We start from the raw sequence: 16,307 nt of genomic DNA, 5'->3' as shown, positions 1-16,307 counted from the left end.
AGTGTATACTACTGTTTTTATTCAGCAAGGCAGCGTTAAATTTACCTGCAGTAAATGCAGTACTTTTAAACTTTCTATTCATCAAACTATCCTGAAAAAGCATCACGGTTTCCACAAAAATATTATGTGACACTGAAAATGGGAAGCAATGGCTAAATTCTGCTTTACATGATGGGAATAAATACAATTTTAGAATACAGTTCTTTTAAACTGCAATAATATTTGACAATATTAAAATGTAATAAATGTACTAAAAATGTAATCAACCCCAACATTTTGAACACCACTTTACATACAGTAAAAAGTAACTGATTTGACATTTAATCTGTTTAATTATACCAAACTGTCAAGGTTTTGCTGGTTAGCATTTGGTAGAGGTGAAACATGATAAACCGTATATTGTGTACCGTTTTGCATGCAAAATATAAACAGCAAATGTTTATTTCATAGTGAAATTTTAGATAATTGAGTTCTCTTAATGAATGGACTAAATAAAATTGAAATAGGTTAGTAAAAGGTTTGCGACTGTGCACAATCTTGTAAAGCCATCAGCCAATCAGTGTTGTGCCAGCCATTAGCCACACAAAACTAAGCAAGCCAAGACAGCAGATTCACACTCAATTCTCTTACTCCACCGACACATCTAAAGACCCCATCCCGGCGCACTTTCTGGTTCATCGTCTGATAAGGCAAACTGGCCTAAGTGTAAGGAGAGGAAATTTCCCATTATGAGCCAGCCTCACCTTATCAACCTGGTGTTTACCCATGTCCAAGACCAGCTGCATGCCGAAAACCATTACCAACAATCACGTTATCACGGGAAGCCAGGTGATGTCTAAATGTCTGAAATACAATTTCTGAGTGGACCAAGCAAGCCTTCCGTCTATCTACAAGTTTTTGAGTTTTAATCCGAGACCAGCCTTGCGTCAGTGGTGACGTATGGCTATGTAGTACAAATTCATCACTGAGAGACGGCTAATTAACCCCTGGTCAATAAGATGCAGGTAAACGGCTGATTATTCTCTTGTGTACATGAATGATGAGAGCGTGATTTGCCCGTTCCCTAGATAATAGGGCTCGTCGGAGACTAATTGAGCCGCAGAGTGATACGTCTGCAGTGCATTAATACATCAAATCCAGACAGGGTACTCCGCACTGGAGTAGGAGGGGAGGTTATCATAGACTAGTTAGATTTTGATTTGTTCAAACACTCCTATTTACCGGCAGAGGTTTGTGATCCATCAAGCGGTTATCAATACATTTCTATAGCATATACTCACCCTGTAGAAGGGGTCATGATGCAGCCGCCTCGATCTACAGTCATCCTACAGCCGCATCCTCGCTCTGGTGTGTCGTGGTTCATTCCAAAGTTATGACCCAACTCATGAGCCAAGGTCACAGCAGCTCCCAGAGGATTGTCTGAGTGATCCTACGAAAAAATAGGATGTCATATTGTATCTTAACCTACTTACGCTGTATCTTTTTTGCAGTTTTTTCATGTCTGTTACTTTGAAAACGCAAAACTGTCTCACTAAAAATGTATTGGTCTCAGAGGAGGATTAGAATCCAAGTAATGTTTGACTAATTTGATGGCAAAAAATCTGATTTCAGTAAGGGTGTGCACTATATATCATATCCGATAATATTGTAATGGTTGTTTATATATGATTTGACATTATAGACTATATCGCAGAAACCAAACAAACACTCCTAAAGAGCGAGCACAGGGTTCAAACTTTCACTGCATGGTCTGGTCTATTAAAATCCTATTAAAAAAGAGAAGGTATATTAATATAATCTGATATAGTTGTTAATATCACACAAAGAGTGATTTGTTTTTCTTCAAAAATCAGCACAATTATAAATGTAAATGTGGTATCCATTTGATGAACAGCTCAGTTAACAAAGTTAACAAATATTAAGTGACTTACATTTTAGATACAACAGCTTGTTTTGTATTTTTTCCAAAAAGAAAGTAGTCATATCAGAACTGTTTTGAATCTTAGAGAAGCACAAGACATTATTATTTTTTTTGTTTCTTAATCAATTTGCTCTTTGAACAAATCAGATGAATGAATGACTCAATGACTCACCCATGCAGTGATTTGACACAACCTACTGGCAATTTGAGGTTTATATTTAAAGTATATTTTCCCTTTTTTGTCAAATATCAGCATAAATTTTTTTAAAACATCAAAACATTATTTATGCATTTATGCTTAAAGTAAGGTAAACATTTTTCAAACTTATTTTAAAAGTGAATTGCTTTTTTTGCTACAAACAAAGCCCACACAGAATATGAAGAATATCAAAAGATTTGGGAGTCAGATGTGCACAGCTGTCCTAAACCTGCCAAAGTAACAAAACCAAAATATGCTCAGCAAAATTTCAATGAATATTGAGATTTGTTAATTTTTTGCACACCCTTTATATTAAGGTGCCCATTGTACTAATTAGTGAAATTTTGCCAACATTTTATGAGCAACAAAGAATAATTGGCCACTGTAGTAGTAGTGTAGCCGTGTAAAAGGCACTGTTTATGCAGCACTTTAAGCATAAAATAAGAGGCAGATATTTGAGGGCAGCTCAGCAACTATATTGGAACAGAACTGGCAAAAACAAAGTGGCCAAAAAGTGGCAATCGACTGCAGATTTCATGATCTATTACATCCCATAACAGGCATAGCTCCACTTCAAACAAAGTGGTTTTCTGTAGGTCAGTGGGGCAAATTTGCTTGACCAACTTGACCACATTGCAAAATCTGTGAGGAAATCTTTTGCTTTCAGAATAAAATGATTTCAGGGCTTTTTACAAATATTGACATATACAATTATTTGCAATGAATCTGATTAATGTATCAGTGTATGGTGTAATGAATTAGATGTTAAATTAAATAACAGCACTGATATTCAGTTACTTCTTCATTATAGACTGGAAAAAAAAAACACAACATCTGATTAATAATGTATGACACGTGAAAGGACCGGCAGACAGTGATGTCGTGTTAAATTTCTTGAAGGGCTGTAGATGCTCCTATGAATTTTTATCTTTTCTCTTTCAAACTCTTTCTTTTAAAATCTCTTTCAACCTCACCATAAAACACACATACAAGCACCACTGCCCTTATTCTACTTTCCTTTTTCTTCTACTCCCTTCATCATCTGTTCACTGAGAACAAAGCAGAGCTTCAGCATTATCCATTTCAGCTGAGGTGAAGAAAACCTCCCTGCTGCCTCATGAACGTGACCTGTTTACCAGCGAACCAACTCTAATAACCCAGAAACAGATTTTTTTTTCTTAATTTAGCTGCCATCTTTTCACACAACTATACCCCGACCGTCTTTTTTTCCATTTCGCTGTACATCAAAATGCCATTTTCTTCCTTGATTGCAGGGCGAGGAACATGACAGGCTCATCTTAGCTTTCAGAGCCAACAGGGGTGATATTTATCTGCCTCATTTCATTTATTCAGAATCTATAGGGTGCCACTGATGACCGTATATTGTGATTATGACTGACTTGCCCCTGTCTGAGTGTAAATGCAGACTAATATGGTGGTTAATGCCACAGGAAATCTAGACTTAACTATTCCAAGAAACCACTACCAAGCTGTCACATTGAAAACACGGTGCTTTTATAGTGGTAACAGCCATATTTAAGTGCTCTTGGGTTTCTGACAAGTTAGTTTCAGATTTTAAATCTCCCATCACAGGCATTTCAACCTTCTGAATTTCTATAATCATGTAAGACTTTTTATGCACAAAAGTCAAACTGCTAGATTCAAATCTTCATACACAATTTGTGAGTCATCTAAGAGGATTGTGAAGAGTTTTTAAGCTGATCAGGACTGCTGATCAACTGATCAGAACACGCACAGGATTTGGTTTACAACCAAATTTACAACCAGTTTCAGTTAGTCTCAGTTTGCCATATTTATGTGAATAGAAGACAGACATGCAAGACTCTGAAAACGCAGCTGCCAATACAGAATACATCGGTTAGTGTACAGAGGCTGTTTTCCCAAATCAAACACGTTCTCTTTTGTCTCTTTCATTCTGTTGATTTTATGAAATAACATAAAGGAATACTTCATCCGAAAATGTCTGTCATCATTTACTCATCCTTATGCCATGAGCTCATGCAGCTGTTGTCCATACAGTGAAGTAAACGATGTCAAAAATGACAAACGTACTATAGAAAAACTCAATTTGTGCAACATATGCACCAGCTTCGTGGTGCTTTATTTGTCATTTTTTGCAGTGACCTTTCTTCTTTCGTTGTACGGAAAATAACAACATGATCATTCTTTTGACAGAAGAAATAAATAATCAGCAAAGGAGGGTGAGTAATTGATGACAGAACTTTCATTTTGGTGAACTATCCCTTTAAGAAGTTAATTGAAATCATTTATCATACAGCGCCACAATAGTTTGTAATTCAGACCTGTGGATAATGACTTCATCTCTGTGAGGCCCTGTTTAAGAGGCACAGCTTGTTACAGTGGCATAGATGATAGATCTATACTAATAAAAATGTAAATGTGTGTTATTTAGCCATACAGCAGCAAAGCAGCGATAAATGGTTTGAATAGGTGGTGGCGCACCGACTGACAGGCAGCTTGTGGGTGGTTAAAAGTAAGAAGACCAAACCTGTGCATGACCTTCAAGAGCTGTTAAACGTGGATTAGTTTAGCTCATTTTTAAATTCAAGGCACTACAAGATAAAACAACCTAAACAGCCTATGTAGTTCGAATCTACATTACATTACATTAGAGTTTAAAACCACTAATGAATATATATAGATTTTTCTAATATTTTTTTTATTACACATTTAAATAGATTTATATGCCATTATATAAGTTCGCTTCCTCCCGCTCTATCTATTAGGTAGTCTGACGCTGAGGAAAAAACCCACAAAAAAGTGAATGACTGAAGTTATAAAAGGAGCACATTGGTGAGAGCAGTATTACTGATGACTAGTGGGTGCAGGGCAAACAAGCAATAGTCATTGTCTATTGATTGGTTGAAAATTTCTGGAATTAAAAACAAACAAAAATGGATTTGGTGAATCTGAGCAGAGTGGGACACAACCTATACCCTGAAGAAATAGTTCACCCGGAAATGAAACACTCATTATTTATTTACCCTCATGACATATCAAATCCAGACAACTTTTTTGACCACCAAAAAAGTCCTTACAATGAATAGGACCGAGGCTTTTGCAAACCTTCAAACCTTTTGCATTTATTGAAGCTTAAGTCTGTATGTGCCAAGTTTGGAATGGCAAAAAGATGATTATTAATAACAGAATTATTATAGAGGGTGAACTATCACTTTAAATTTCAATGCTTTTAAATCATGAAAGTGTAAAACAGCTGGGTGGTTGTGCAGCTCAGTGTGAATGTGCTAATTATGGGACACAGAATGTGCGATGATTTATTTCTCACCATGACAATGCCTCCTGACTGCTCAGCGGTACACATACTCATGATGGGAGCCATGCCTATTGTGGTGCCCTGGAAGTACACCCCACTGCCATAAGAGAATAAAAATGGTTAAATATACAGTACAATACTTGCACAACCAAGTAATGAGACTAAGATTAATACATGTTCAGAATACCATTCTACCATGCTACAACACCTGCTGAATTATATTGTCATTTTAAGTATTATTAATGGTAAACAGTTGTGCTGTTTTTTATTTTTGTGGAAACCATGATGTTTTTTCCCTAGAACTCCTTGATGAATGTAAAGTTTAAAAGAACAGCATTTTTTGAAGTAGGAATATATAAATGTTGTTTTCACTAAAAATAGCTGAAAAAAGTATGAATATCTTTAAAAAAAATTATATAATTTGAAATGTTATTTTAAAAGAATATGAGAAGTGGTATATAAAATACTTAGTGGTATCCATTGTACTTACATGAAATAAAATGTGTTTTATCATGTAACTAAGTTATAGAACAGCCTGTAATTACAGATTATAATTATGTACATTTAACAGGCAGCTACTGTTACACATATGTGAAACATATCAAAGTGTAATCTTGATACACTCTAGATTAAGTAACTTACATCTTCGTAATATTCTGTCATTTTAATGTAAGATGGGTTAAGGTGTAATGAATGGGTCAATAGTGTAATTATAAATGTAAGTACAAAAATGTATTACAGATGTAATTACATATACACTGTAAAAAAGATTTTAGACCTCCCAACTCAAAATATTCTATTGACTCCTTGTCCAGGCCCAATTGGATTTCTGCACTGCCCTGCACAACTTTCTGTTGGGGCAACTGTTGCCACAATTAAAAAATAATACATTCAATTGGGCAGGTGGAAAAATGTAAACATAACGAGTCGTTTTTTGAGTTGGGAGAACTAAAATTACAGTGTAGGTATTAAAAAAAAATAAGTGCAATGTAAAAACATGTATGTACATAATAAGTGCACGGTACCGAATTATTAGTTTAATTGTAAGTACATAATAGTTAAGGCCACCTAATATAAAGTTTAACTGCAAAAACACATTCTAAGACATGCATACTACTGAGTGAGCTTTAGTTTATTATGTGCTGTGAGAATACAGCTTGATAAAGAATCTAAAACAGGTGCTATATGTGTAAAACGGATGTTTATACCTAATAAGCTGAGCGTTATCATGTGGTCGTTGCGGCAAAAGTTTAAGTTTTCTCCAGTCCAAAAACTCATGCAGCGTTGTGAAGGGGTCTTGGGTGACTGCACACTTATCGGCATCACTCCACACCTCCAGTCCCACCAGGGCTACTCGGATGTTCAACACTCTGTAAAACTGAGAGAACACATAATACATCTATTGACACAGCAGTATGTCTAGACATTAGCCACTTTATCCTAATCGAAAAATACTTATTTCAAAAGCAGTTTTATTTAAAACCCATCCTTTACCTCAGCAGTCCTACATTCTTCTCTGATAATCAGGCTTCTATTATATTATTTTATTAGACTCTATTTTTGGGCAATGAATGGCATTTATTACCTTGTCCACGTAATTGGCGATCTCGGCTAGTCTTTGCTTAACCTTCTCCACATCTTTTCCTTGTTTCTGGAACTGAAGAGGGAAAGAAAAGACAAAGGTTAGATGAAAGGCGTACTTCTACAGGTATAAGAGGAGAGTCTAGATGGATTTTTAAACAATGCAGGACCCTCTGAGTGGCTGTCATATGTAGGGGCGTTATCAGAAGTGCGTCTGATGGGGAACTCTTAAAAGCACTTGAAAGTGACCATTACGGCAGGGGAGAGGTGCTGAACAATAGCAATCAAAAAAAAAAAAATGTGTATGCGCAAGTGTGACAGCCAGCCACTTTCGGCCAAGAATTCCTTCCCCTGTGAGTGTATGTTTTAGATGCAGAAAAAATATCTAAATAATGAATAGCATTAATAGAATTGCTAAGGCTTTTTCATCAATTAGTGTTGCATTTAAAATGTCTCTCTCTCCTTCACACGTATACCCAGACTTTAATATACGGACAGCTGTGCTGATAACATGATAGCTTTGTTGTTGCCCAGTTTCCTTTTCCCACATCCAATGTTCACTTTATACACAACACTTCCTGTTTCCTGTCTAAACATTTGGGAGCATTGCCCTACTTCCTGTCAGGTTCCACCCTCTATGACCTGCTTTTGATTTGGCCTACTAAGGTGAAACAAAGAACCAAACTTTTACCGTAACCCAAATACCGCACAGTAGTCAGCCAAATACAATCGGGTATTACAGCATATTTCCCTTCATTCTTCTTTCTTTAACAGTCTGATATTAAAGGACTTGTGCTAAACAGTTTGGTGTAGCACATAAGATAAGATACTGTGATGACTTGTCTTGCACTACAATTTCCGTCAATCCTTTTGTGTAAGTTGTCCTACCTCTCTGTTGTCTGCTACAATGATGAGCTCCACATATTTGGTGGTCTTCTGAACATCCCGTTTATGCTGCCAAAAAAAGAGCATGTCAGTGATCTTACTAGTTGATAAAAGATTACCAGTCTAACCAGAGAGTAGAGATAGGGTTTTTGATTAAACCCTTAAATGTGTTTGCCAAATTACATGCAGAGTAATTCACTACTTGGCCTACTTTCAAATATACTTTTACACCAGTAAGTGACGTTTTGTGTAGCATAAGCAACCTGGAGAATGATTCACTGAACTGATTGATTAAAAGCCAGGTGAAACAATTAATATATGTCTTTATTAAAGTTTGTGTAATACCTCCATATATTGGCATTGCAAAATGAGACTATACTTACCTAGTTTGCTTAAAAAAAACTAGTAAACTAAGGCAATGTGTGCTTGAAACATCAGTTTTTGTTTCAAGAAACTATGCCCATCTTGAGTTGTGTGATTATTTATGCAGCTGTCTATAAAAACATACAAAAAAAACCCCAAAAAAAGAAGTCACAACAAAAATGTGTTTAAATTGATCCTTTTCTCTGGGTCAAGTGCTGATTTAGGCCTTCAGATGCTATTTCCTGCAGTCAGCCATTAAAGACAGGAAAGTTTTATAACAAGTTCAATTTAATAAAGCTAATTCATTAATGAACTAATCACCACGACCACCAAAAATAGCAGAAGCCTGAACCAACAAATGACCTTTCTCGAACCTCCTTGTAACACTTTCAGTTCTTTATAACTTCAACTAGCAGTTCTACAGTCACCATGGTAACAATATCAAGAGTCTTCATCTCTTTTTGATTTATTCTCGCCGAATGGACAATTAAATTATCTATAATCTTTGGATGTGCCTGCAAATATCAGTGCCAGCACTGATACAGATCCTAACCGTAATCACTTTTATTATACAGATATCATCAGTTTGTCATTACGCTGAATTATAACAGGACCTTCTATCTGCTTCTATCCATTGGAATCAATATAATGGATTCTGAATATCTTATTTAGACAGCTATGTTTTGATAAGAACATCTTCAATGTCAAGACTGTTATGTTGGGATCGTCTGTTAACCTTTGATGTCTCGCCGAGCTCACTAATCTTGTTTAAACATGCATGGGAAGTGAGGGCAACCACAATCCTCTCATCTGCATTAACAAAGACATCAAACGCTGAATGATGCATGTTAATTCATCCTCAAGACAAAAAAAAGTGACATTCTCCAAACAAAACACTGTTATAATAGCTGCTCCATCGACAGTCGCTGACGGATCGCATTCATACCCTTGTGCTAAATGATTGTGGTAGTCCTCCAGCGCTCATATGGCTGACAGTCGATATGTTGTGTCCGTGTCCACAGGTTCCGGAGGGGAAGTGCAGGTGATGCCCTTCATAAATCACATGGGTGTCATTTGTTGGCTCAAAAGCTGGCTCCACCATCAGTGTTTTATTTTCAATTAAGATGAATCCTCTGTGGATTGAATTTAGATTGTGAAAAACAATTGTGAAAAAACTTGAGAAAAAGTGAAGCTAACTTCTTTCATGGCACAAGAAAAGTGTGTAACCTGTCCTGCAATGTTAGTGATATTAATAAGAATTGTATCTCAAACTGTGCGGCTTGCTTTAAAGGGTTTTTTAATTGATAAGGGGTGGAATTTATGAAACATTCTTAAAGGGATAGTTCACCCGAAATTTGCTCAATAATTTACTCACCCTCAAACTATCCTAGGTGTACTGTATATAACTTTCTTCTTTCAAAAGTTAAGAATATTTTATTGTTGCCAAATCATTTCTTAATAATGTTATTTTTTTTTTCTTAAGATTGTTCTAAGATAAGATTAGAATTTGAATTCCTGAAAAGAACGTTCTCTAAAGTCCTATCCTTTTAAAATTATCGTAACTTTCAACTCGTCTTAAATGCACAAAGGTAAGATGTTTTTTGGGTTGTTTAGAATATTACAAATTTCAAAAGAAAACTAGCTACATATATTTTGTCTACATAATAACATTGCTATAATGTGCATACGCTGAAGTGATACCAAATGTCGATAACATAAACAACAATCTGTCATTATTAAGAATGACAAGACTGCACAAATTTGTCAGTTGGGGACACAAGAACAACTTAAATAGGGAGCTTGTTTTTAGTTTACAATTATGCCATTTTGGCAGCATTCAGCCCATATAAGAGCTCCTACTCGCAGGACACATTCACTCTAGCACACACACACACAAGAAAAGAATACATTGGGCCATCTTGAGATAGGCACTAAAACACGGTTCATTAAAAACTGTGACATGGCCCCAGAGCTTTATAGACTTGGTGGGCTCATTTGACTTGTGCCAGTAAGCACCTACCAAGTAATGCCCCACTAACAACACCATAGAAACAGCATACAGAAACACCCACAACACTATAGAAGTGTGTCGTTAGGTAAACATGGACAAGCATCACTTGTGAATTGTAGTATGTAACCATACTAAGCTGTATGGTATTAACTTGCAATTAATTTTCTTAAGGTGCAGAACACTTTATGCTCTAAGGGCTTGCACAGGGATTATTTTGGAATGAGAATATTACTGTCAAGATTTTTTTTATAAAGATGAGTGGTGAATAAATTAAAACTGAAAAGGTGTGGACATGCATTTTTAGGAGAATCCATTAAAGAAAGTATTAAAATGAATAATGCAATGCAATTTACTAATGCACTATTATTTAATGCACAAAAAAGCATATCTTAAAAAATTCTGCATTTTGCGTTGCTCTTGGTTGACTGTGCTGATCACTGTGGTGGAGATCTGGCTGCTTCTGTGTTTAATTTGTGCGCTGTTAGTAAATAACCCAAACAATCTTTCCTCTCCCATTGACTCTTTTACGGAATTGGGGTCTATGCTAGTTTGCCCTGTTCAATAAACCTGGGACTGGTTGCATGAAAACCCTTAAGATAAAAAACCCTTAATTATAAAGTTACGGGAACCCTTAGTGAAACATGGGTTGCAAGAAAAAAACCTTAAGGTTTACTTAAAGTTAAGCCTGTCACTTAAGTATTTCCCTTAAAATGCTTAAAGATTTGTAGGGCAATGACTATGGTAACATATTAAACTATAAAATCACTGTAAAAAGCATGACTTAATTTTTTTTTCACTAAACAAAAGGTTGTATATATTTTTTTGTATAGTAGTAGTTGTGTCAATTATTCATTAAAATGTAAAAACATATATTATTGATCATTTATTGCATTAATAATATAAATGTAATGTATGTCTTAATTGTTTTTTGTAATGCATTATCTTATTGTTAATCCATGTTGCAAAATAATGCACTATGCACTGTAACTATAGCAACTACAACACCCGTTGCTGTATGTTTCCAGGAACTAAATTCTTAGAATAAATTCTTAGGTAAAGGTTACAGTTATGTTTGTTGCAACACTCCTAAAGAAACCGCTTACCTCAGGGAATATTTATATTGTCAAATTACTTAAGGACTTTCATGCAACCGGGTTCTGGCCCTAAGTATCTGGTGTGAAACAAAATGAATTATGGAAAATCACTAATCTGGCTAAATGCAGCAGTGACATAACTAAATAGCATGAACTCTGAGATCAAATAATCTAATTCTAATGTAATTATATTTTTATTAGTACAATATCACTGTAAAATTAAATCCAGATGACCCTTCACCATCTAATAAACTATATAGTCAATAAATTCAGTTCTAATAAGTCCATTTGTTTGTTTTCATCTCATTTGGGAAATGGGTGGATATGGATTTTTTCTGCAGAATGACACTGGATTGAATAAAATTTCATTTCTCCACCCAGTTCTATGACCAATAACCCATTACTCACCAGAAAGCGAAATGCCTGCGTTTTCAAATGTGTGAATTTAAATTCGTGATATCCTTAATATTATAGCCATGGGTGAAAAAAGACATTTTGAAAGATACCGTTGAGTGATAATTGAATGTGAAGGGTGTATGTATAAGAGCCACTGCAGCAGAATTAGGCTGCAAGATGAAGAGTGAGTTTTCACTTTGCAATATAATAACAAGATAAAACAGATGAAAATCTGGAGCCATACTGATAGTTCAAAACGATGCTTGCAGAAGGAATGATAATTTAAATTATATCTGATGATATCCTCCTTGCAATTTATAACCAAGCTGCTAATATGAAACCTGAAAGTACTAAGCAGGATTGCAATATGATCTACAGTATTGCATATTTCAGCATCTTCGCATGTAACGATTTCCATCTCACACCCCCACACCAGTGAGGAAAAAAGCCACGATCACATTTACCTCGGCCTTGATTCACAGTAACCTCCTCTGTTCAGATATGGCCTTAATATCTGCCTACCTGAAAGTCTCCAGGCTTGTAATAATGAAGATAAAGAAAAGACTTTTTGGTTTTGTAATTACAAGCAGGAGACCTTGGGTTTGTTTCAATCACAGCTCTGAGCTCATCATCTCCAGTTCTGTTGTAAAAGTTGTGCTTCTGCGACAAATTTACTGTAGCCACATGCTCCTTCTAATTATATTTAACAACATCGCTTAAGCTTTTCATGACATATTAAATGCTTTCAGTCACTTTATGTGCTTTTCTTCAGGACAATGACGCATGGGATGATACTAAAGCATTTATTGATGTTTAATCTCACGGTTTTATAGGCTCTAAATGAACCTTCACATAGGAAGAGTTGTGAAGTCCACTGGAAACAATAGCAAGGCAATAAATGTTGGACAACTTAAGGCTTAGTATAATAGCTTTCCACACTAAAGCACACATGCTCTAAACTACTTGTTTAAGGACTTTTAATGACTTTGAAAATTGGAACTCAATATGGTTAAAATTACCGCCTTTAGTACATAATGAGATACATGGACATTACGGTGGTGGTACCGCGCTTACCTGAGACCAGAGCATGTACTGAGGCTGACATCAGAGCGAGAGTATCCTTGCACTTCACCATGGTAATAGCAATTCATCTGAAGAAAAGGAAAAGTCCTTGTAAAGTTGAAAACGTTTGTCAGGTTTTTGGAAAAGTACTCTTTCTATTCACGCTGATTTCATCTGTTTTTCGAAAAGTTTCTAAAACGCTTTTTTTGAATGAAAAGTCTTGTGCTTGTGGTACAACAAAACATAAATACTTTTAAAACATACCTTTCCCTGTACAGAAAAGAAAAAAGATCGAAGAGACGCTACATTCAGTTTTACAACCTTGTCCTTGTCTTGTTATTAAAAAGGTATAATTATGTGATATTTTATAAGATTCACAGATACTGACAGATACTGGTCGGCAGTGGCCTCTTTTATGTTCTTTGCTGTTATAAAATCTTTCTGGATGTCCAAGAATATGCATGACTTCCACTAACATTTTTTCAAACATTAATTAGCAGTGAAGCAGATAAATAAAATAAATAAATGTTAATTCACTGATTAATAAGCAAGCCAAACCATCAAGTTTTTATCAGTACATTATTATGACAGACGTACTCATATTTCGGTTAAATAAATAAATAAATGTTTCTTTAGTACTGAAATCATGTGCATCATAGAAGTCACTTATATGTATAAATTGTGTTTTCTATGTATGAATGCGGACAAAAAAAAAAAAAATCCCTGACCCAACAGCCAGATGTGCCACACAAAAAACTTGAATCTTGTCCAAAAGATCAAGTTAAAGTGGGGTTATTTCCGAAATCAATTAGGCATAAAATTGGATCATTTACTAACTGAGATCCTGTTCAGGTGCAAGATAATGTCAGATAATGTTGGTCTAAAGGGATCATGTAGCACAGTGCCACGTAGCAAAAGTCATCTTTAAGCAGCTGCTTGCCGATGAAAAGCGCACTTTGTGGTGCCAGTAAGAGTAGTGCCTGCTGGTCCATTTTACAAGGAAACTATTCTGCCCTGTTATGACTGGCACAAGCCCCCATGGACCTTTCATGTGGAAATACCAATCGGTAGCCACAGGCTGGACGTCTAACTGCCATCACTCACACAAATGTTCACACACACTCAAGCAGGCAGACAAAACCGTTCAAAAACACACCGCTCTGTCAAAAGCAATCCTCGCCTGATGGCAAAAATCCTTCACATCGGCTGTCTGAGGGAATTTTTGTGGCTACCATTTCCACATCTTTAAGCTTTAACAGACCAAGAATAGCAAGGAACGTACCAGAAACAGCCATAGATGTAGGATATCTAAACAGCTAGAGCTAAAAATGATGACTGACTAGCTAATGGCCCTGTTAAATAATACACTAGGCCAGCAAAGTGAAGTCTCAGACTTATATTAGTAAAAGCAGGCCATTTTTCTTTCATAATGTCCTGATTTTAAGGATCACCAGAAAAAAAAATATTAGGCTGCTTTTTTATGTGTCTGCCTTAGATGACAGTTCGCACATGTATCTACTGAGAAATTAGCTTTTTTGACTGTTTTAGTTGAAAAAAAGTTAAAAAGGATAAAAAACGTACATTTCATATTTCCATGTAATATTCAAAAAACTGTTCTTATAAATAAAACATGAATCATTTAAATCATAAATTTAAATATAAATCATAATCTAACTACCTTTCAAAGCCCTGATTCTAAAGCGTTTTTGTTCTGTTTATTCGAATGCAAATTTTCATTTTAAAGTAAATTAAAGTAGTTTTTCCGTTTGTATTACCACTTGCACCAATCTGTTTTACCTATTTTTGATGGATTAATCTTTTACAAGGGCTCAATTTTTATTTAGACCTTCTCAGCTTTAAAGACAAAGGATGTTCATGGCTATTTGGACAGGCTTAAACGATTATAAATAAGAGCTAAATATGCCTAGCAGGAATAATATTGTGAAGCCTACACATGTGCGAATGGGAACTGGGGGATGGCAACATGTTGTCAAAGCTGTCAGTTGTGGATCTTAGCACTAGTCTAATTATAAAAGTACAAAAGACATAGCAGACAATCCAAATCAGGCCTGACAATAATGTCAACATGCTGTCCTCGTGTCAACATCACATCACAGCGAAGATTAATCAGCTTTTCCGGGAAAACATCCAGTCAGAGAATGCTAAAGCACTAGCCAGTCCAGTCTAACTTTTAATGATTTTAAAGTATCATATTTGACAACAATCTAGGAATATTTCACACAAATTTTAAACAATTTTGTTTTAATCCCATGTTTTGTCCCATTAAAAAAAGTAGCTAGTGTTATGGACCACTTCGTGATTAGAACTCATTATGTTTTTTTGCTTTACTGTCTAAGAGAACCTTGAGAGCCTTTGGTCCCCATCCACTTTTAATGAATAAAAAAAAGATAAGCTTGGGCTTTGAACTGAATGTCCTATAAAGGAAGAGTGAGTAAATGATGATTTACTCTTGTTTATTTTTGGTTGAACTAACCCAGAAAAGTAAATGCAGATGTATTACAAGTTGGTCTAATTCCTCTAATAGTATTTGAAATGGGTCAACAATTAATATCCATTATATTATCTCACTGGGATGCGTGTATACCAAAAGATAAATGTGTGTGAGAGTGTTTAACGTACCGTAGAGTTGTGAGTGCTCAAAACAGTTTGTCCATCTTCCCTATAATGCCTCTCAGTGTAATGGCTGGCGAACAGGCCGCTAGAAGAGAAAACACACACAAATCTATTAGGCATTGCACACTACACAAAAATCTATATTTTCAAAGGAGAATATTTACAAGTTTATGTTTGAATATGCACCGAAGAATTTATGAAAAAAAAAACAATTTTAAACCATCTTAATAACACTGTTACATTTCAGTACCAAAAGCTCACCAAATTTATGTTGTTCATAACGGAACAGATTATGGAAGTGTGTCAAACAGTAAGTAGAGAGCAGACTAGCTTTTCGAAGATGCACATAAACAGGAAAAGTGGGGCACCGTATGTGTTGTGATTATAGAAAATGATCAACGGATCCAGCAGATCAAATGATGACAATGGGATCCAAAATTCCACTGAATAATTCTGAATAGCATTTTTTCACAATTAAATTAAATCTCTGTTTATTTTCAGGTTTAAATATTATATTAAATCCCACTGTAGCTGGAATGCTGGTTAAATATATGTGCATGTGTGAACAAAGTGGCTCACAGAAACACGGGGGAAAGGATGAGTTGCGCTTGCAAGCATTGAGCGTGTGTTTTGCTGGCATGTCAAACTCTGCCCAGACATTGCTGGAAAAGTCTACGGAGTGATATGTGACATGATGCTGACATGATGAAATCCAAATGTAATCACCTGAACAACATAAGCAGATCCTCTTAAAGGGCCAGTATGTACGTGTCTGTGCAGTGTTCCATATTCTGAAATCCTTTTAGAGTGTTTTGTTGTAACCTAAATGTAAGCAAAATTTAAAT

General features: G+C 35.6%; 1 protein-coding gene across 1 annotated transcript in view; it reads right to left on the bottom strand.

The window, feature by feature from the left end:
• The window catches only part of adam12b (ADAM metallopeptidase domain 12b), a 66,907-nt gene that overhangs the window by 18,155 nt on the left and 32,445 nt on the right, over positions 1-16,307 (bottom strand). Inside the window, 8 exon segments of the mRNA XM_043263209.1 lie at positions 1,281-1,429; positions 5,449-5,533; positions 6,645-6,814; positions 7,022-7,093; positions 7,906-7,971; positions 9,212-9,398; positions 12,841-12,917; positions 15,469-15,547. Coding sequence (XP_043119144.1) covers positions 1,281-1,429; positions 5,449-5,533; positions 6,645-6,814; positions 7,022-7,093; positions 7,906-7,971; positions 9,212-9,398; positions 12,841-12,917; positions 15,469-15,547 — 885 coding nt within the window.

Source organism: Puntigrus tetrazona, chromosome 17 (genome assembly GCF_018831695.1).
Source record: "Puntigrus tetrazona isolate hp1 chromosome 17, ASM1883169v1, whole genome shotgun sequence".
Lineage (NCBI taxonomy): Eukaryota > Metazoa > Chordata > Actinopteri > Cypriniformes > Cyprinidae > Puntigrus > Puntigrus tetrazona.
This window is presented reverse-complemented; position numbering and strand designations above follow the sequence as displayed.